This window comes from Melozone crissalis, unplaced genomic scaffold, assembly GCF_028551555.1.
Source record: "Melozone crissalis strain CALT ecotype California unplaced genomic scaffold, PUWL_Pcris_2 ptg000042l_1, whole genome shotgun sequence".
NCBI lineage: Eukaryota > Metazoa > Chordata > Aves > Passeriformes > Passerellidae > Melozone > Melozone crissalis.
This window is the reverse complement of record NW_026535820.1, coordinates 6445627-6467092: the sequence shown is the minus strand read 5'-3', so window position 1 is coordinate 6467092 and position 21466 is coordinate 6445627. Positions and strand designations below refer to the sequence as shown.

Sequence of the window (21466 nt, the reverse complement as noted above, 5' to 3'; positions counted from 1 at the left end):
TCTTCCCTTCATTTTTTCATTTCTCTCTTTGTAGATCTATCAATCTCAATAAGCCCTTTTGAAGGAGTAGAATATGTGAAATCTGTAATCATAAAAGCCTGTCACTATCCTGTTTGTGAATCATTTTCTCCTAGAAATGAACTCAGAAACTGATTTCCACCTTGTCAGAGTTACTGTTTTAATTCAGTGTAGTCTGGAGACTAGGCAAAATACATTGCTAAAATCATGATTAAACTTCTAAATAGTTTCTGGACTTCTTTGAGAAACCATTGTTAGCACTACTACTGCTAAATACTAGTTCATAAATGTGACACTGACACATGTCAGAAGTGATAGTTCTGTAGTGTACTGGATTTTGTGGGCTGGAAACTGATTTGTAAACAAATTGCATAAAGAAATAGTAGTGAAATCAGAGGGGAAGGTTTGCCACAAAACTACAGTTGTGATTTCAGCATCTTTGTACAAATGAGGCTGAAATGCCAAAAAGCCAATCCAATGAAATTTAAACCTCTTTTGTGCATGGGCAAAAATAAAGGAAAGGGCTTCCATTCACCATGAAGATTTATCCCCTAAATGAAAACACAAGAACAAAATTAATAAACAAAAAAAGGATTCTTTTTTGTCTGTCCTCTCTGCTAGTTGTGTTCACAGCTCAGCTGTACTTTCAGAACAGAGAGGAAGATGAATTTGTTTTCACAAATTACAAGTTTCCCCATATTGTGGTACCAATATGACCCTCCATATGCTATCATTACAAAGATATTAAGTAAAGCAAGATATATTATTACTTCCTCTGAAAAACTACTGCATTGCCTTATCTGACATATGGCATTGCATTCATACACACCATTGAGCATCTGTTCTCAGTAATCAAACAAGAGAAAAAGAATTTTATATCACATTTAATTTAATATTTATAGTTACACAGTAGGTCCAGCAGTGATAAATTTATTATAAATATGCTAACTTTTTGCAAAGTGAATGAAGAACTAGCTAACAATAGCTAATATTGAAAATATCTGATTACCTTTATATATAAGTATCCAAGTCTCCTTAACTAAGGAGTTTTTGGCAGCCCACTACTATCTTTACATTAGTTGCAATTGTACATGCAGTTGAATCCATTTAAATTCTGAGAAAAGAGTTTTTGTCATAAAATGTTTAATATCAAGGACCACCAAGATGGAGACTTCTGCACTACTTTTCTGTTAGGCAATACAAGAATCAATCGTCTCCAGTCAACAACTGTCCTAAATTATCTCCTTGAAAATGTGGTCTTAACAAAACTTTTCAAACAGCAGCAGAGGTCATCTCTGGGCTTTAGCACTCACCACTGTCACCTTTAAACCATAATGACTTGGAAAAAAAATGTGTTTTTCCTGACCAGTGGATGAGTATGCTTGACACAGATGTTTAAAATGACAATAAGTTTTACTGCTTGGCAGAGAAACAGCACTATAAGCTGCCACATTGACAGCATTCTCCCATCTTTAGTGTTTCTGGAAAATGGGAGTGGTTACCAGAATTTTTGGAAGGCTTGAAAGCAGCTTGCATCTTTCTGTTCATCTGGACAAGAAACCCAAAACCCCAGAATTTTGATTCACCTTGTTGTTTTTGGAAAAACAACACGATCAGGTATTTTTTCCAGGTATACATATTGCTAGGCATAGAATAGTAGTGGGTTCATAACCAGATGTATTCTGTAGTTCAACTGAACAGTTTTCTAAAAATAAAAAGTGGCCTCCTGCAGAGATGAAGTGTCCAACATACCTGTCCTCAAGGTGGTCTGTGACACCTGGAAAGCCAGGGAGCCCAGCCCATGCCACAGGTGGTTCCTGCTGCTCCTGGCACTGAGGTGCTGCCACGTTCCAGAGTGTCTCACTCCCTGCTAGCAGCCTCTGTGATCATCCTGCAGATGCCTACCCTGAACTGAAGGAGAGGTTGTGGTGTGACCAGAAATGTCACCAGGTATATCCAGGGGGCTTCCTCAGTTCAGCTGTGGCCTAGGACAGCCCCACCAGGCATTTAATGGAGGCAAATATCAGGTTGCAGTTTCTGCAGACTCTAGAGGTCTGCCCAGCTGGAGTTTGTTGATTAGATGCAGACTCATCTTTTCACTACCCTACTTATACCTGACTCCACTTTCTCCTGTAGTGGAAATGTAAAGGATAAAACTCTGTCCTAACAAGACTTTATGGTTTAACAACATTGTATGGTCCTACAGTCCTATTGATGTCCTCTTTATTTATCACTGGCCTTAGTGTGTGAATTACCTGAAAATGCATGCTCATTCCTACACTAAACTAACACAATGAATTCTGAAGCATTTAATAAAGGATGAAATACTGCAGGGATGTTACACTATTTAAATTACCTCTACATACTATTTCAATTTATTTTTGTTCCTTTTTTCCTTTTTTACATTTGGTTATCATACATTGCCTGAGAAAGCATTTATTCTAGTTCCTATGGAAACATATGCATAGATATAATGCACACAACCAAGGGTAAAATCTTTGAGGTGGTTTAAAATAAAAGCAATTAAACAATATAAATTCAAATACTAGGGGGAAAAGTTCTTGATTCTAGACGGGCTATTGGCAAAAAATTGTAGCAAAGGCATGATCCTCCTTATTTTTTTCTGCTTAAAAACCATGGATGAGTAATCTTTCACAGGAAAGAAAAATCTAAAAAAAAATACTCATGCAACTGTCTGCTTTTACATTCCCCTAGCAAAATGTACAAAATGGTCTTCATTTCCAGTTGTATTCTCCATTGACTGTTGCAGAACACTGTTCTAAGAGATTGTCTTTAAATAATAGATGGTGCAAAGTGTACAGAAAGAGGAGTTTTAACTGTGGAATAGTTCTAGCAGCAGCAGAAGTTACCTGCTTGAAAGTACCGCATGTTTCATGTGGGATCCAACATGTAAGGTTTGTCCAAATAGGGTGCAGACAAGGCATGAGAAAATGGCATAATCTAAATGAAGTCTAAGCTAATTCCAGTTTTTCGTTGGTTGAACATAGTTTACTCCAAGGCGTGACTCAAATAACTTGAGGAAATCCCCCTTGAGTTTCTAAACCACTTCAGTAAAATATTTTAGTCTATCTTCAGTAAAGAATTAATTTCTTAATGTTGGGTTGCTTGAATAGGTATGGAGATAATAATCAATACACCTGTATGCAAGCCAGCAGCTCATTGATTTTTCATTAAAGAAGGGGATAAATCACTCAAATAGTAAGAGTACCTCCTGTGCACTCCCATAACTCCTCCCTTAAGCACAAGTCAGAAATTTCTTCCTGAAATTCAGTAGAAAAGAATCATCTCAATCACTTTAGCAAACATAATATTATGGGATATTCTCCAGAATATTAGCAGGTCACAGCAGTCATGATTAAGTCACAGTACAGTTTTAAAATGTTCTTTTGTGAGGGACAAAATCCCAAGTGCCCTGAGCCAGCTGTATCTGACACTACAGACAGTTCAGTGGGTGAGGCATATTCTCCTCTGCTTCATACATTGAAACGATATTTGGTAATTTTGATCAAGATGGAAGATGGAGTTCTCCAATAACTTTTTTTTTGTAAAAAGTTGAGCAAGAGTTCAGGAGAATAGAATTTAAAATTTTTTAAAGATTTCTGTTATACCAATGAATTGTGTGAGCATTCAGCTGCCAAAAGGTGCAGAGCTGCAATCACTATAGCTTCCATCCTCAGTTCTGGATTCTGACTGTAGAAATATGCACATATATTAAATGTTGTTACTTTAGCAGGGAGTTTGGACTTCACAATCTTCAGAGGTCACTTCCAACCCCAAGAAGTCTGATTTTGTGATAGAAGAGAATTATCTTTAAGTAGGAATATACTTATAACCATGCAATTTTCTTTAAACTGGAGATCATACCTTCCCTTAAGATTTTTTTGTTTACTACTCTAATAAATGATATTCTTATTAAAATGGAATGATAATTCTGATTTTAGGGCTTATATCATTTAATGAGAAGTCCTCGATAGTTCTTAGAATCCATGAATTGCTTCCTTACTCCCAAATATTCAGTATGCCTTTTTTTTTTTTTAACTGGCTCATTTGATTCTAGTTTCTACCAACCTAACTTAATATTGATTTTGTTTTAATCTCCACCTTCCACCTCCTTGGCCTTTCTGTTGAAATTAAATCTGTCTTTAAATGGATGCTATTGCAACCCCCCATTGCCAGCACCTTAGCCTTTTCACTTAAATTGCATCTATTGTTAAATCAATCTTACTCCAGCATCCAGCGCTGCTCTCTTGAGCTTTCCACTCAACATCACACACAGGCCTAAGTGGTGCCCATTCCTGTCTGTACCTTTCATCCAGCTGCTCCATTAAAATGAAACCTCTTTACAAATCCATTTTCCACTTCCAGTAGCAATCCTCTTTCTTCTTCATTTCCGAATGGCAGCAGCCTTGTGTCTGTTTTAGTTTGGGGAGCTTAAAAAGAAACTTTTCAGACTCCTGCACTTCTGTGTAAACACCATCTCCTCCAAATCTTAACTGTCATGCAGATAGGTTATCCTAATTTTTGGGTCTCAGCTTAAGCAACACCCATTTCCTTGTTAGTGCTGCCTGAGTGGTAATTTCCCAGTCAGCAAATCATGTCTAAGAGCTTTGTCTGGGAATATCTGCTGCCTTTGGCGTGGGAAGAGTCATCCGGGAGCAAATGATGTGCCCCCATAATGAAAGGGTGTGCTGAGCCAAGGGGGGCACAGGATTAGTCAGGCCCTACACTGGGCTGTAAACTGTCATTATACACTGATAAGGAACCTGGGAATTCAGTGAGCAATGAATTAGGACAGCTGTTCATTGAGACAACTGTACCCACAGCTTCCCTGATATGATGTGTAACTCAGCCTCTTTGACAGGCCCAACAGACTTGCAGATGAACTAGCAGTTTTAGTGATAGTAAAAGATTTTAAAATCGTAGAAAATTTGGGGGGTTAGAAAGAAAGTTAGGCTTGGTAAACCCTGGGAAATGTTAAGGGTGGGCCCTGGGAAATGTTAGGCCTTGTATTTGCTAGATCATGTGAAACTGCACCTGTGTAATCAGCAGATGATAAATGATATGATTGTTAGATGTGATGATTATTTAGTAATTAGATGTAATTATTGTTTAGTCATAAGAAGAATCATGAGAAACTATATTAGGGGTTTGAGGGGAATCACAAGTAACCCATGCTTGGATGAAATCAATGTATACAATAGAACTACGTAAGTTTAATAATTAATATGCAAATTATATAATGATAGAATATAAAACATGTTCAGTTTGAAGCCGTGTCAGTGTCACATTTGGGCCTGTGTCCCCTGAAACTCATAGCTCTTTAATAAAAGCACCTGCATATAATCATTTTGTGATTATGTGTTCCTGAACGCTAAAATAAGTGGTCAGAGTTCTCAGTGCCTTTTCTTTATGCTCATTCCTGGCCTGCAAGAGGGATGGTGAGGCTTCTTCTCAGAAAAAAAGTCCTCCCTTCTTCTTTACAGATAATAGCCTCAAAAGTAAAACAGATCCATACAGACCACCTGAGTTGAGAGACTGCCACTGATTTTTCCTCAAGATAAGGTTTGTTCACAATTCTAGTTGCATTAAGCTTTGAAATACAGCAGTAGAAAAACCAGAGTTGGTAGTTTCTTTTTTTAAGGGAGTACCCATGACAAAAATCATACAATATGGGTCCCTTTTTATCTAATGTGTTCCAATTTATGTAATCATACATTGTAGCCTTAGAGGATATTCAAGCTATCTAGAAAAGTGGGAATTATAAATTTAAAAAGAGGTAGCTAACCAGCAGTCAGTGAAGTACATTGAACCAAGCCATGAATTTCAGGTCATAGTCAGGTAAATTTTGAAGATAATTTTATTTGGTAATGGATACTTTCTCAAAAAGTGGCAAAAATTGAAAAAAGTTGAATAAGAATTAACTATCGACCACTTTATACATCTTTGAAAATCTCAGCTCTGAATCTCATAAATCTAAAGGCAAGCAGCATTTTCCACCAAGAAAAATTGTCAGTTTTGTTTGGAAGAGAAAGGGATAAACAATGATTACTGACAAGTTCAAAGCAAGAGAAATAACCTTGAAAATAAAGTATCACAAGAATTTCTTAGAAGAACCACAGTCAAAAGGCAAGAGAAAGGAGAAATTATTAGTTCAGTTAGTCAGACCATGGTGCTAATTAACACCAAGGTTGTAGGTTCGATCCCTGTATGGGCCATTCACATAAGAGCTGGACCCAATGATTCTTGCGAGTGCCTTCCAACTCAGAATAATTTGTGGTCAAAATATTGAAAATAATTTAGGTGATTGCTTTAGATGGTAAACACTTTCCTTTATCCTGTGAAATTCTTGCCTCTTTAGTTCTCTTTACTGTGTTTCTGATGTCATCACAACTTCAACATTTTTGAATTCCACCTGTTTTAAACTTTGACTTGTTGTCTATATGTTGCGCTTTTTAGATTTTCCAGTTGTGCTATTTCAACAGCCTTAATGGTTTCAGTATATAAAATAAGCAAGATTCAGAGCAAGAGGTGTTGTCTTAATAAATCAGGAGATATAGCTGTTATGGTTTTCCAGCTGGGCCAGTTGGTCAAATAAAATATATTGCCTGCTCCTATAAAAGCTGTTTTTCAAAAAGGCTACATTATATTTATTGCATTTAGTCTATTGCTGATGTGCTTTATTAACTCTGTATCTTAACAAGTCTTTCTCTCACCGGTGCTCTGTGATTTGGGTCATAGCTGGACTCACTTCAAACTTCATTTGACATTCTTTTGCCTTGAATCAGTAAATACACGGTTGGTTTTGCTAGCAGAAATTTAATCTCAGTTCATCTGTGTTTTTCTCAATATCACAGACTAGATACAGCAAAATGGTGGCATGTGATTCTCACCATTTATATGATGGCTCTTATTCCTTGGCATTGATTTCTACTCATTCTCTTTTCCTCCTTAATAATGAAAATCTGTTGTTTTGGAGGACTGAAATTTTAAAGTTACAAGGTTTTCTGAGAAGTGTATTTTTACTTTATCTTTCTTCAGAGAGTTTTTTTATGATTGAGGGCAGTATTGCATTATCTTTCTTTTTCATTGGCAGATTGATTCACTGGTGGCTTCAAAGTGAGTGTTAATCCTGTTACAGACTGTACTGCAGACATTCATCTTTCCCCTAATATGAAATGATGCCACTTTCTAACAATGAGAAAACCATTTCCCTAGCCATCATGTTTGCTAACACATGTGATATTTCTTTTTTTCCCTCCATCATATATGAGAAGACCACTGGTTATTGTAAGCTCCCATTTTATGGTACTCTACCTTCTCAGCTCTATTTTCAAAGCTGAAAAAGGAGTAATTTTCTGTTTTGGGGTGTTAAGGAGCTAATTTGAGTTGGTGACAGAGATGATAATACTAAAAACAATATTAAGAGATGAGAAAGTAGACTTGAATGTGAAGATAGAGTAGGAAAAAAAGCAATAAAAATGTGAGGAGCAATAGACTTCCTCATTTGCCGAGAAAGACTGACAGAGACAAATGGGTACTCATGGATGCCCTTGGATGTGATTAAGTAGTAAACTTAGCAGATATATCCACAGTGGCTCTAAAATGCTCTATGGCCATACATTCTGGGATGGAATGAGGGTACCATAGAAGAACTTGATAGTGCATTTATGGGGGCTGGTAAAGGCTCACATGATACTGGATAAACAAAAGATTATTTGGCTGGCTTCCTCATTTTGAAAAACTAAAAGCAAGAAGAAACAGAAGACTAGAGCGTGTTGATTTTTACTCATTCACAGAGATAAAAAATTAAAAGGAAGATATTGAGAATCTGGAGATCACTGATTGGATTTTTCAACTTCCATTTGCAGTCTGTAGACTTTGATTCAGAGAAGGCACAGTAGTACCAGAGGCTTTTGCTGGGGCGAGAGGAGGGCTCTATCAGTGCTGGAGGAAACATTGCCTGCTTAGCAGAAGAAAAGTGGTAGCTTGGATCTAAAGACACTAAAACCCTGGGAGGTTTGTGGTAGAAAATTTGGGTTTTGCCACCTCAAGGTGAATGTGAATGTATTGTCAACCATTAAGATCAATAAGATCTGACATGATGCCCTCTGATAATTCTATAAAATATTACCTATACAATAAAAATGGGGGTTTTCCTGCATGAAGAAAATGGAATCATGGCTGTTTTATTAAAACAGTAGTCATGAGGGCAAAGACAGGATGATAAATGAATAGGAGGAGGAGGAAATGGAAATGGCCTTATCTGAAATGGAAAAAAAATGTTAGATAGTGTTAATGAGTTTGATGTCATGAAGTGCAAAACAGCATCAGATCAGTACTCTTGAAAAAGCTGACAGCTGACCTCTCAGGCTACCGGAAGTACAAGTTTTAGCATCTGTAGCCAGGTCAAGATATCAAGTCTTTGAAGTAAAGATGGTAGCTCTGTACCTGGATCCCAGCAAAGGCAGCTACTAATAAAAGGAGGGACGGGGAAGAGGGAGACTTCCCAGACTGCCAGCAAAAGACTGCCATTAACTGGCAGGCATGTTAAGCAGATTTTAAAGCAAATAAAAAAGAGTTATAAAGGAAAGAAAAACTGCAACACGGGCTCAATGGGACAGAGCTTTAGTCAGCCAGACCTTTGAAGTGGATGTGCATGATTCCCTTTGTAGAAAAATTCCAGAGAATACCACAACACAAAACTCATAAAAGGCAGAATTAATTGCATTGTAAACTAGCATGCTTTAAAAAAGGAAAAACTCAAAGTTACTGCATCATACAGAACAGAAATGAAAGGTTTATAGCATTTCCTTCATTGTTTTCTATGTCTATGTAGTTGGAGGACCATTTGAGTCTCAGCCAAGTCTCTGGCTTCTTGATTTGCAGGTGTTCTCCTTGGCCTGCCAGGTTCTTTCCATCTTCTCCTAAGGCTGCCTGGTTTGCTGCTCCCACTGCAGTCTCTGCTTGAGGAGCAGGTTGGCAGCTCCTTCCCTCTCTGCCTTTACACCCTGTGCTGTGCCTTGAAGGCAGACACTCTTCTGAAGGTCCTTGGCTCACTTCACTTTTTATGAGACAAGTAAAGATACAAACACATGAAGCAAATATCATGTCATAGAGCATGATAATAGCAAGTTTCACAAGCAGCCTTTCATACCTAGGAAGGTGAGAAGCTGGGAAAACCCAGAATCACTCAGTGATAAGAAGAATCCCTCCAGTCCTGTAACCTACTTTTTAAAAATAAGATTATTGTTCTCTTGTGAATGGATGATGTGAACTTTCTTCAGTATATAGAAATCTTTTCCTCCAAATGTCACGTGTTCTAATATGTCATGTATTTGATCTTGCAAATACTTTTCTCTAGGAATTTTATCTTTAATTATTCATTAGGGTTGAACAGGTTCAGCATTAATTTAAAAAATAGGGAACATTCATTTCTCACACTAAAATATCAGTGGCATGTAGTTAAGGTTAGAAAAAGCAGCTGTGGTATTCTTGGGTGTATAATAATGAAGCAGGTATAAATATTTCAGTGTTGGCTCAAAAATAAATAATTGGATCATACTGACAAATAACTGAACCCAAAAGAAATTCTATGGATACAAAGAAAGACAGGTCAGGAACAGAGCCCTGTGGGACTCAACTGGTAGGAAAAAAAACCAAACTAACAACTTGAAAGAACAAAACAACTAACCTGCAACCTAGTGATGAACTGTAAGTGGAATAGATCAATTCCAGTCAGTCTGAGATCTGCACTGAACATGTTTGAAAGAACGCTGTAGTTTATGGCTTCAAACTCAGCAATAATATCAAGGCACACTAATACACAGCGTGGATTCCTGAATTGAAATACCAAAAAAAGATCAAAGCACAACTTCAAAAAGCAGATTCAGAGTTATGTCTCTTTTGAAGTCAACTTGGACACACTTATTGTGAAGATCACGTGTGTGGAGGTGTGACTGAAGCTGTAACAGCCTTCTGTACAGTAGTCTTGGGAATATTGGAGTTGCCATTTCAGAGGATAGATTGGATGGATTAGTGGATAGAACTCAGTGGCTTGTTTCTCTCCCAGTATTGTGTGAATGTAATTGATAGATGTAGTTTCTGGGCATTTAATGTCTTTTATGCATTTTATTTTTCCTTTGCAGGTTTAATTTGTACATAGAACAGATCAGAAAGGGTACCAGAAAGGGGAAAACAATTAATTAGTGAAGACTAATTTTTATCAATTTTACATCTCTAATTTTCTCACTGTATTAAAAATTATTTTGGAAGTCTTAATTAGAATTGTTTACACTTTGGTCATATGCAGAAAGAAAGCTACTCTTCATTGTATTTGAAATCTCAGACTAGAACTAGCAATAGCACCTTTGAATACAAGCCTTGGGGGGAAAATAAAAAACAGCTTTATCTGTTTGAAATGTTTTTAAATACAGCTTCCATATATTACTATTCTCTCAGGGATTTTCACATTTTCATTAAAATGAGGAACAGAAAAATAGAGACCTATAAAGGGAGAAAACGTATCATCAGACATACTTAGTTTGAATTGCATTGCTGAAACATAAGCTAAGTCACAGCCAGCTATGCTGAGATGTACAGGATGGTGGATGCCCAAGCTGATAAGTATTTAGAGGGAGTACAGTATAACATTTTAAAGCAGAATGGAAAATCTCATCAACTTAAACTTTGAATGTGGGTTGGTACATAGCACCATGTCAGGAAAAATGAAAGTTTTCTAAAGCCTAAAGGAAACCATTTTTACATACCTGCAGTGTAAAGTGTGTATATATATATATATTGATACTGAATTAGTGATAATAAACTTTTAGTAAATATTACTTGATAGTAAATATTTTTCTATATGCCTTATGTGTGATAACCATACTTTTCTGGGGGCTTTTACCAAGTAGTGACCAGGAGTCCTTAATGACATGAAAGTGACTAAAAAATACTTACATTTAGGGGGGAAAACCCAGTAAAACATCATAATCAGGTAGCCTTCCACTTAGTTTCAGTGATGGTATGGCTGTAAATAGCTTTCAAAGGCATGGCACAGAGAAGATTTTTGGAAGATACTTTCAGATTTGGAATGACTGGGGAAGTCTGGGTTAAGAAGGTTTGAGCAATTTTCACTTCCTAACATTGTGGATCTTCTTCACACTTCCTTTGTCTTACTGGGCAGTCATATCCCTAGAGAATAAATTATATTGATATCTTGGATGTCACATCAGTAGCAAAGACCATAGATAAAATTTCCATGCCAGTGCCCTTTCTAAAGCAGCTTCTGAGAGGATCCTTCTTTCAGTGCAGCCCTGCAGAGAAGTGTGGTACTTACATGTTACAAGGTAGAGCAGTTTTTAAAATTATGATCTATCCCACTGGTGGAGACTAAGAAAATCTGGTGCGAATATCTCAATAATTACTGTGGAACATTGAAATATTCCCCTTCCAGCTTCCAGTAATAAAAACTTAAGTAAAAGGTTGTCTCAGTAATTTTCTACCACTTTGTCCTGCTTTAACCTGATTACCATCTGCCAGTACTTTATAGAGACAGAGGAGCAATCAGAGTGCCACAAAGGATTACTGATGTCTCTTCTTCTCACTTTCTTAATTGTCCTGCACACATTTTCCCTCCTTTAGTCCTCTACATAAGTGAGATGCTATTCCTGCAATCCTGCAATGGAATCTGTGATTCTTCTGCTACACGGCTTGAGACTTGGGTGCTCAGGCTTAGTATGAAGAGGGGAAAATGGGTAATGTTGGCTCCAGACACATAGCTAGGTCAGTCTGGATTGTGCAGGGAAGGGTGTAAGGGCAGTGGATCTCTTGAGGAGGAAAGGCAATTGAAAAAGCAGTTTTTTCAGGAAAAAACCCATGCTTGTCTGGAAAGTTTATGTAAGCTACCAGCGCAAACATTGGAAAGTCCAAAGTTTGGATTTCGTGCATGTAGCACTGACTTATCATCAATCCCCCAGTTTTGCTTCCTGTTCCTAATTGATTTTTGTTCCTTTTTCTGCTAGTTACACCCTCCTCAGTTGCATGTCTTTTCTTAATGAATGTAATTGCATTGATATGTTGTCATTCAAGAAAAAAAATCTCAGTACAAGGAAAATACTTCAGTTCAAAATAGTATTTGGAACCCCAGAGGTTAAGAAAATCTTCTTTCCACAAAAATACAAGTTTGAACACCTGCTAGCCTTGCCTGCCTCTCTCTTGGAAAGGGAACAGCCAACCATTGGTGCCAAACATTCAAGCCATCAGCTTTGGGGCTTACTCCCATTTATAAAATGGGGAAGCAAGCATGAATAGAATATAAGGTGTTCCAGGCTAAGAGACTGCAGGATCTCCCAAGAACTGTGCTATTGCCATATTGCTTGTCGGTTCATACCCTGCACCTCCAGACATGCTTAGAATTTTCCAACTTTGAAACAAGAAATTAGTAATATACCAATGAGCTGACAAGCTCTGGCAGCTGTATGCACAGGGCCTGCCAGCAGGTCAATGGGATATTGCCAGAGAAGCTGAATTCCAGATGAGAGGGTGAAAAAGGAGAAAGGATTGTTTTTTTCTGAGCTCTGATTCTTTTACACTAACTTCAAAGGAAAGCAAATTTTAACTTGCATATGGGTGAATGCACTGGATAAATAGTAGTATGGCAACCCGAAATGTCATCTGTCTAGAAAAGAATAACCCTCAAAATTACTGATGACAGTGGATACACTTTCTTCAGCCAGCAGCATCCTGCCCTTTTCTCACTCAGGCAGATTATGACAGCCGTGGCTCTGATATGGCCCCTGAATGAATGAACATCACTTTAATGGACTGCCTGCGGTGGACAGCCAGCACAGATTTGCACTTCCAAGCACAGCAGGTAGTGAACTCTAAAGGAACATTTCACACTGGCCATTAAGCATCCAGCATGACCACAAAACTGAGGTGACACAAGGAGAGAGCAATTCCCTGGGCATAGGGATCGTGTTTTGCAGCCAGCTGCAGATAAAATAACCAGCTTCTGCTGTAACCTGCTATTATCTGTGGGATGCTAAAAAATCCTCTCCCTGGGATTTTAAGTTTCTCTCTTTATGACTGTAGTTAATGACTGGACTGCATGGGGTGTTTGTTATTTAGTGACTGAATATCCCTACTGCTGACAAGTTGTGGTTGTTGGTTTGGTTCGGGTTATTTTTTTAAATTTAAAGCATAGTTCTATAGAACTGTATAGAACACATTTTTTTAATTGAACTTTCCTCCAAGCTTATGCAACTTTCTGAAGCTATTTAATGTAGTCCTGTGAATCTATGGCAGAAATTATCCATAATCCATTAACCAGGCAGAAATAAACAAAACCAATTATTTTATACCATCCCTAAACCAATGTTTTCCTCTACATAAATGTTGCTGTTATTTACTGTTGGCCAATTCAACAGAGGTTTGTATGCATCCAAAATTTCATTCAATGTAAAGTTTTAAGATGTTTGATGCCTGCTTACACTGAAATGTACATAATAATTTCGGTGCCTCCAATGAAAACAAAAATTAAATTTTCTATGTTTAATGGCCACTTGTGGTCTTAGTCCAGGAAGACTACTAATTATAAGGAATGAAAATACCAGGTTAAAATCAAAATTAATTTTTAGAACTAGAAGTAACCTATAATTCAAATAACTGATGATGAATCTTCATATTAAAAAGCCATAAAATAGAGTGCATAATGAAAAATGGCACATTCCATTGCCTTGTGTGATGGAACAGCTTCTTGCCTTGAGAATGAGCTTCACATAAATTTTAAGGTGAACTTCAGCTTTAATACTGCATAAGATATCTTGAATTGCAAAAGAGAAAGCCTCAGCTAAACAGGCTTGAGCAGCTCATCTCAACAATTGCTGGATGGTGCTATTAAATGTATTCTCCTTGTCAGAATAAAGACACATCTATGTTGTCAATCATTAATACATCTCAACTTCATTTCTTGCTCAAAAAGACTTGTTGGTAGAAAGGCTAGTTACTTTAAATTCCCTCCCTGCTTACGATTGCAGATAATGCTTGTGATTGCTGAGACAAATGATGTGAGGTTCTGAAGTGGTGAATTGCTTCAAAAACATTCTTTTTGCTCCTTGGGTTAACATGTGCTCAATTAAAAAAAAAAAAAAAAAAAAAAAAAAAAGACCCAATGAAACAAAAAAAAAAAACCACGCTGTGGACTTGATTTCTTCTAAAAATTATTTAGTAAATGTGTAATGTGTTAGACATCTAACATTTTGCTCTGAGGTTCCCAGCAAATGAAGGAGATTGATCTGTTAAAGCATGTCCAGAGGAGGGACACCAAGTAGATTAGAGGGATGGAGCACCTCTCTTATAAGGAAAGGCTGAGAGAATTGGGATTTTCCAGCCAGGAGAAGAGAAGGCTTTGGGGTGTCCTAACTGTGGCCTTCTAGTACCTGGAGGGAGCCTAAAACAAAGTTGGAGAGGGACTTTTTTACAAGAGCATGTACTGACAGGATGAGAAGGAATGGCTTCAAACTGAGAGTAGGTTTAGAGTAGATCTTAAGAAGAAATTCTTTATTGTAAAATTGAAGCAGATTGTCCAGAGAAGTTGGATGCCCCATCCCTGGAAGTGTTCGAGGCCAGGTTGGATGAGTAGCCTGCTCTAGTGGAAGGTGCCCCTGTCTGTGGCAGAGGGGCTGGAACTAGATGAACCCAAACCATTCTGTGATTCCGTGGTTTAAAAATCAACTTTTACAACAGTTCATCTGCAGCTATTTCCTCTGTAAGGATTTGAGCCCACTAGTGCTGAAGTAAATTTTGATGCTTGTTACAGCATATAGTAATAACATTCTGAAGGAGAGCTGTGACATGAAAGAAATACAGTAGAAAGAGGAGGTGCAGATAGGCTGGGGCAGGCACTGGGGCTGGGCAAGATCTTCAGCACATTATGTCCTGCTCAGACAGTTTTAAGAGAACAGTCTTGGGGAAGCAGTAATGCTGTATGATTGAAGTTCAGTTCAGTATGATCAAGTTCTGTTTTCAGCCATTTCTGAACTCAGGAGGAGAAGCAAACTGAAATCAACAGGAGCATTTCCACAAATTTCAGTGGGTATTTCATTAGTCTGTCAATCTCTAAGCTTCATTTTCCCATTGTCTCACCCTGGATAAGCACTCTGTTGGTTTACCTAGTGCACACATTGGCTGGGAAAGGACAGTTTTGTCATTCATTGCTCATTCAGCAATTAGCATAATGAGTATCAAAATTCTGCTCAGGACTTTTGTCTGTGCACATATATGTAACAAGTGAAGGCAGTTGCTTTTCATGCGACCAAAGAATCCTATTGTACTGTGGATTTGCCAGCTCTGGACATGTCTGCAAAAGACCCTTTGAAATCAATAGAATAGTCTTTTTCACAAACCTGCTTTTAAGATTTCTAGGATAGAATGAAATTTTGGCCTATTGGAGCTGCTTAAAATCTTATCAAAATAACAAAATACAAGCCTCAGACTAAAATGTCTTTTTTAAAAATCATTATCACCATAGAAGGGACTAAAAACTTCTCAAGAGCACATTATTTCTGACATAGAAAGTAGGAGGATTCTGAAAAGGTGTCCTGACCCTACAAGTTCATCCAGAGAAAATGCTGCTACTTTTTCGTATTTAGTGATCACTAGTTTGCTCTTAACTCAGCTCTCATGCCTTTGGTTTTTATTTATGCTTTTCTACAAGTCCATTGAGCCTGAAGAGTTTAGGTAAAATTAGGTTCACAGGCTAAACTGTTTCCATTGCCTAAATTTCTAAACACTTAAAAAGGAGTTTGAGGGGAATTATTAAATTTTATATATATATATATATATATATATATATATATATATATATATATATATATGTGCACACACACACACACTGATATTTCCCTAAAGAGAATCAGCTATTTTAGCCCACAGTGGTTTCTCTTTGCATGCTCTGCCCATCCATGAGTGCTCCTTTTGCACACACACTGGCAGGAGTGTGTATGTCTGCCCATCCAAATGCTGCCTGTCTTTCCAGGCATGGGGCTAAACAGACCCCAAGGAAGACAGAGCATGGAACCTTTTGTAAGCAGTTTCCACAGCATCCTTATCTACTTGCTTTGTTTCTTGTATGCAAACCTGTGCATGAATGTTTGGGTTTTTTTTTTTTAAACATAATTTGTCCACATTTTTTTTCAGTTGGCATATTTTCGTTTCCATTTGTTCATTTCTGGAACTGTTGTATTTTCAGTTGATTTCATAGGCGGACTTGACACATACTCCTACCGACAGCCCCCCCAGGAACATGTTGAGTTAAAGCCTGTAAAGCCTGTAGGTAAGGTTCTGGTCCCACGGACCACATTCATCCTTCTAACTGAACTGAACTGAACTGAAAGCTAACCTTCTCCTGAAATAATTTGGGCAGCAGATTACTGATAATTTAATTACAGTTTAATTAGAACTTAATTAAAAATTAATCTACAGAACACATTGGAGTAAGGACACTTTGTCATTGATGGGGTATCTGCTAAAACGAGGATTAGGAGATATCACCATGTCTGCCACGCCGGGCCTCATCTTAACGCAAGGAGAGGCTCTCACTGAAGGATGGAATTGCTTCCCTGCTGAATTTTTAGCAAGAAAAAAGCTCTTTTAGAGATTCTGCAGCTGCAGAAACCTTAATGCGATTAACCCATTTATAGAAAAGCAGTAGTTTTTACATTTGTCCAGCTACTGAAACAAAAAGTTTTGCTGAAAAACCACTTGTCAGCTTAAAATCTGTGTGTAGAATTTCACTGGAAGTTGTCTCTTTGTCATCACTTATTTGCTTGAACCATACAAATAATTTTCATAGACTCTTCCTGCTTTGCTACCTAATGAATAAGTTTGAATGCATATCTATTCTTTTTATCTGGAAAAAATTAGGATATGGGGTGACATTACTACTATCTGTATTTTGGCAGAAGCTCATATAACTTCAGTATATGGCTTTTAAAAGTATAATTCCTAAACCAGAAGTTGTTAATTTGGAAATTCTTTATGGCTGGAACTTGTTGTGGTGTTGCTCTCTGTCTTTAAATTTACCTTTGGGGCTTTCATGCTTCTTAAATGCAGCATGAAATGCACATACAGCTAATTGACTGAAACTGATTTAATGACTCTATTTTACTTATCAGTTAACAGAATTAGAATGGGTTGAAGGTTTTTCCTGCTGTATGCATTTGTGCACGTGCTAGGAGTTTTAATTTAAAATGGACAATTGCTAAAAAAATGTCTGGGGTTGGAACTTGAGACCTGAACTTTGTGACTTTATTAATTTTTGCAGGGTTTTATGATATATTTTATTCATGATGCAGCTTTCAATTTGTAGAAATAAGCAGAGACAAATTTTTACTAAAAATTTATCTAAACATTATAGAATATGATGGCCCAAATTTATGATGTATACTAGAACAGGAGCAAATAACACATTAAGACAACTAAATGAAGTAATGTACCTTCTGACTTTTGACTAAGTACATGCTAGTCTACGTTGAAGTCTGCATCTCTTCAGTAATATTTCATTAAATGTTTATTTTGCTGCATTTTCTATGAGAAAGATGACTACAAAATGGGGGTTTGAACCTTCTGAATAAGCTGCTGGACTATAAAGTTAAATTGATATTCAGGAGCAAGAAGGCCACACCTGCAGCATTTACACCTCTCGATAAAAGATTTTAATCTCTAAACCTGCATTCAGACTAGCTTTAAGCATCAAGTGCATAAATGTTTAATACTTTCTTAGCAAACCTACTGTAATTAAAGAAGAAAATAAAAGATATATTCATGAAAAACTTACAAATACATTCCTGCAAAACATATTCACTTATTTTGCACTAGAAAAGTCACAGCACCTGATAATTTGTTCTTGATAGGAGATTTTCATTGAGTAGCTCAGGGGATTTGGAGGCTGTTGGTGATCTTACAACACTGGAGAATGAGAGTTATCTTTCCATTTCCTATGGAAAGTATCCTTGTACTGCTGGGAGGGCCTCTCTGGCCTCTTTATTTCTTCAAGGAGTATAAAACTGGGACAGAAATTATAGTGGGTTTCCTTTTTTATTGATGTTTTGGTTGTATGTACTGAAAGATATAGAGGACCTTTATCTAAGCTGGGAGGGAAATTATGTCACTGATCAAAGTCTGAGTTAAAAGCCAAATTGCTAGAAATAATTTGGTCAGTGGATTGTGCCAGAACTTTGCAGATGCTTATTCCTCTGCAGCATGTTAGCCCTCTTGACTCCTTTTGATAAGTTAATTGCTGTATGTATCTGTTATATACAGTCTGAAAATTCTTAGTATCTCTAAAAAGTGACTTCTGGTGTCTAGGCTGTGCAAAACTCCATTTCTGAGAGTTAGAATTCTCTTAGAAATTCACATGAATTATGCTTGTAAAAATACATGAGAAGCCTTTATAAATGTTACTTTATAGATGAAAGCTTGGTTATATTTCCATTTTTCTCATCCCTTTTATTTCCCTTATTTTATTCAAAAATTAACTAAACACAGCCCACTGAAAATACAAGGCTGTGTGGTCTCATCCAAGCTATGCAGAAGACAGTCTGCTTTTATCAAGTGCTCACATTCAGTATAATGTCTGCTTAGTGCTACCATAATTATTAATGATTAGCAAGACTAAGATTAGTTCTCTTTCTCACCTCTGAGAAGAAGTTAAATTTGAACTTGTTCCTATGGGGAGCAATTTTTAATCCAAACACGAATGATCATGGCTTGCCCGTTTGCTCTTTGTTCTGCCTGTAACTCCATTTGGCTTTGGGACAAGGAGGAGCAGGATCTTTGCCCTCAGCCATGCAGTTTCAATTAAGGTGTGTGTAAGGCAGGAGACAGCAGGGGGAGAAGAAAGGATATCATTGTGTTGTGTCCTTTGGGACTAAGGCATATGGGCTGTGGAGAAGACTGTTGTGCCTGTTGGAATCACAGTATCAGGTGCCAGGTTGCTCAGTAATATTTAGGAACTCCTCATGTACTGATGTGTGGAAAAAAGAGGAGCATGGTGGCTAGCAGGAAAAAACATGAAGCTACATTTTGGCTTGCATTAGAGGTTATTATTAATAATAATAATTATATTATAATAGATGTTAATAAGGTAATATCATAATCATTATGTAATAAGAACAATGTGTACTAATATAGTAATGAAATTTTTAATTATAATTGTAATAGTAGTAATAAAATAAAATAAAATAAAATAAAATAAAATAAAATAAAACGGCGACAGCTTTGAGCAACTCTATTTGGTCAGACACTGAATCCCTAATTCCAGTTAGGGATGTCCCTAGTCTTTTTAAGAACAATACTAATTTGTCCTTGTGGAGTTGATCCACTGTATGAGAAACAGTGCCAGTGGAGAGGTCACTACTCTGTGATGCATCTGTGTGATCCTGTCCTGTTTGTATCTTCTCCTGAGACGTTATCCACCTGTAAATTGCTCTGAAAGACCAACATAGAGCTTCCAAGATTACACAAGTGAAAATGGTTACAGGTAGTCATGTGAGAACACATAGATTCAGCAGATGTGTCACTGTGGTGAGGACTATAAATAGCGTGAGTCCTGCTCAAGTGCTCATGTTTGTGATCAGATCACATCAGAATTTTATAACTGGGTGAAAATATGCCTCATGCTGTTGAAATATATTATGGTAAAATGAATAAGTGTGTATATATAATATCATATATATATAACATATCATATATAATGTATATCAATGACATATATTGTATGAGCTTCAGATATGCTTTACCAGCTATTGGACTTCTCCCAAATGTTTTCTGATTTTGTGGTATGCATAATACAAAGCTACTGCTTTGTATCCAGCCATTTACTCTTGACCACATAGGTGAGTCTCACAGCTGATGAAATTATTGACCACTTGAGATTTATCCACTTGTTCATTTGTTACTAACCTCTCAACTTGCACGAATTCACAGCTTATAAATTAGAAGATACACAAAATAAATTTTCATTTGTGACTAATTCTTATATCCTTCTTTTTAGGTCGAAGTAAGTAATGAACATGGACACAAGACTTCTGCTGCTGTAGCTGAAGAAACAGATTTTAGAAAAAAAGACCAACCTTGTGAATCATCATTCAGGAAGAAACCCACCACATCTGTTCCTCACAGCATGTGGATTTTTCTTCCCACAGGCTCAGTGTCATTATCAGCGTTGTTATTTCGTAGATCCTTGTAGATGATCTTGAATTTTTAAATAATTTACTTATATGGACACTTGTAAATTGTAAATTTTTTTCTTTTTTAATTTCAGTATTTTTACAATGTTTAGTGTTGAGGCATGAAAACAAAACAACCTGTGAAAACTAGGAGGGGGGTGCGTCTTTCTCAAAAGTTCAGTAGTTTTTGCCTGAGAGGATCATACTGTGCCTGGTCAAGACTGTGTCAGTAAACAGTAATTTTGACTCCAAAATACGCAGCAGGAGTCAAACCCTAACAGTGATCAAGAGATCATTTCAGTGCTGTCTTTAGAATTCGCAATGTCCACTCCTTGCATTTTTGAACTGCTGAATGCAGCAGGGATTGATGTATGACTCTTCTTACCCAGATGTTCAAGCACTAATGTACTCACCTAATTATTACAATTCATATATGACTCCTCCTTTCCTAATCTCTTTTGCCCCATCTCGAGTAGCTGTCTCTGATTTGAAGAAAAGTAGGATGACTGCTCAATGGATGTCCTTCTCTAGGAACCCTTACACCCAGGGCTGTTTAGATGTCTGTGATTTGCACATTTTTAAACTCCTTCCTTCCCTTCTCCCAGGAAGAAGCCAAGCATGAATGTACAGTACAAGGCACCAACTGAAGCCTTAGAAGCCTCTGGGGACTAATTTTCTCTTAATTTAAAAGTAAACAAGCAAAACTGAAAAATGCCTGTAAAAATTTGTAAAGTTATTTGTAAATACTTCTAGACAAAGAACATGTATGTAACTGTGGTATTTTGTTTTCTATTCTGTCACCACTAGCATAAAGTGATACACAAAGCTATTTTCTCTGGAGAGCTGGCAGTCTTTTTAACAGAACACTTTGCTTCTTTCATCTTAATTACAGTATAAAGTGCTGTGTAGATTTCTATGCCCCAGAGAGTCTTGTCTCTCTACAGAGCCTATGTGCCTCAACACTGAGCAGAAACATCAGGAGGGTTTGAGTCTGTGGTTTTGCGCTTTTCTCACTTAAACATTTCATTGGTGGGACAGCCAGGAAGGCTGGTCCTTCTGATGTGTATTTCTCTACCTCTGCACCAGAGGCTGAACGGATGCCCACAAAGTTCCTCCATAGTTTCCCTAAGAAATCTTCAGCTGTTCTAAACAAAATTCTGAATCAAAAGGTCCTGAATTTTCAGTCTTCTATTGTGTAT

The 21466-nt window shown here is 37.2% G+C and overlaps 1 protein-coding gene across 3 annotated transcripts in view; it reads left to right on the top strand.

Annotated features, from left to right (window-relative positions):
• NKAIN3 (sodium/potassium transporting ATPase interacting 3) overlaps window positions 1-21240 on the top strand; it is a 337593-nt gene extending 316353 nt beyond the window's left edge. For 2 of the 3 annotated variants that reach the window (XM_054284754.1, XM_054284755.1), the window contains exon 6: window positions 20093-21240. In XM_054284754.1, the coding sequence (XP_054140729.1) occupies window positions 20093-20106 (14 nt within the window). In that variant the 3' untranslated portion in view covers window positions 20107-21240. Of the gene's footprint in view, window positions 1-16288; window positions 16373-20092 lie in introns of all 3 variants that reach the window. The other variant, XM_054284753.1, reaches the window with a different exon arrangement.
• Window positions 21241-21466: the final 226 nt, after the last annotated feature.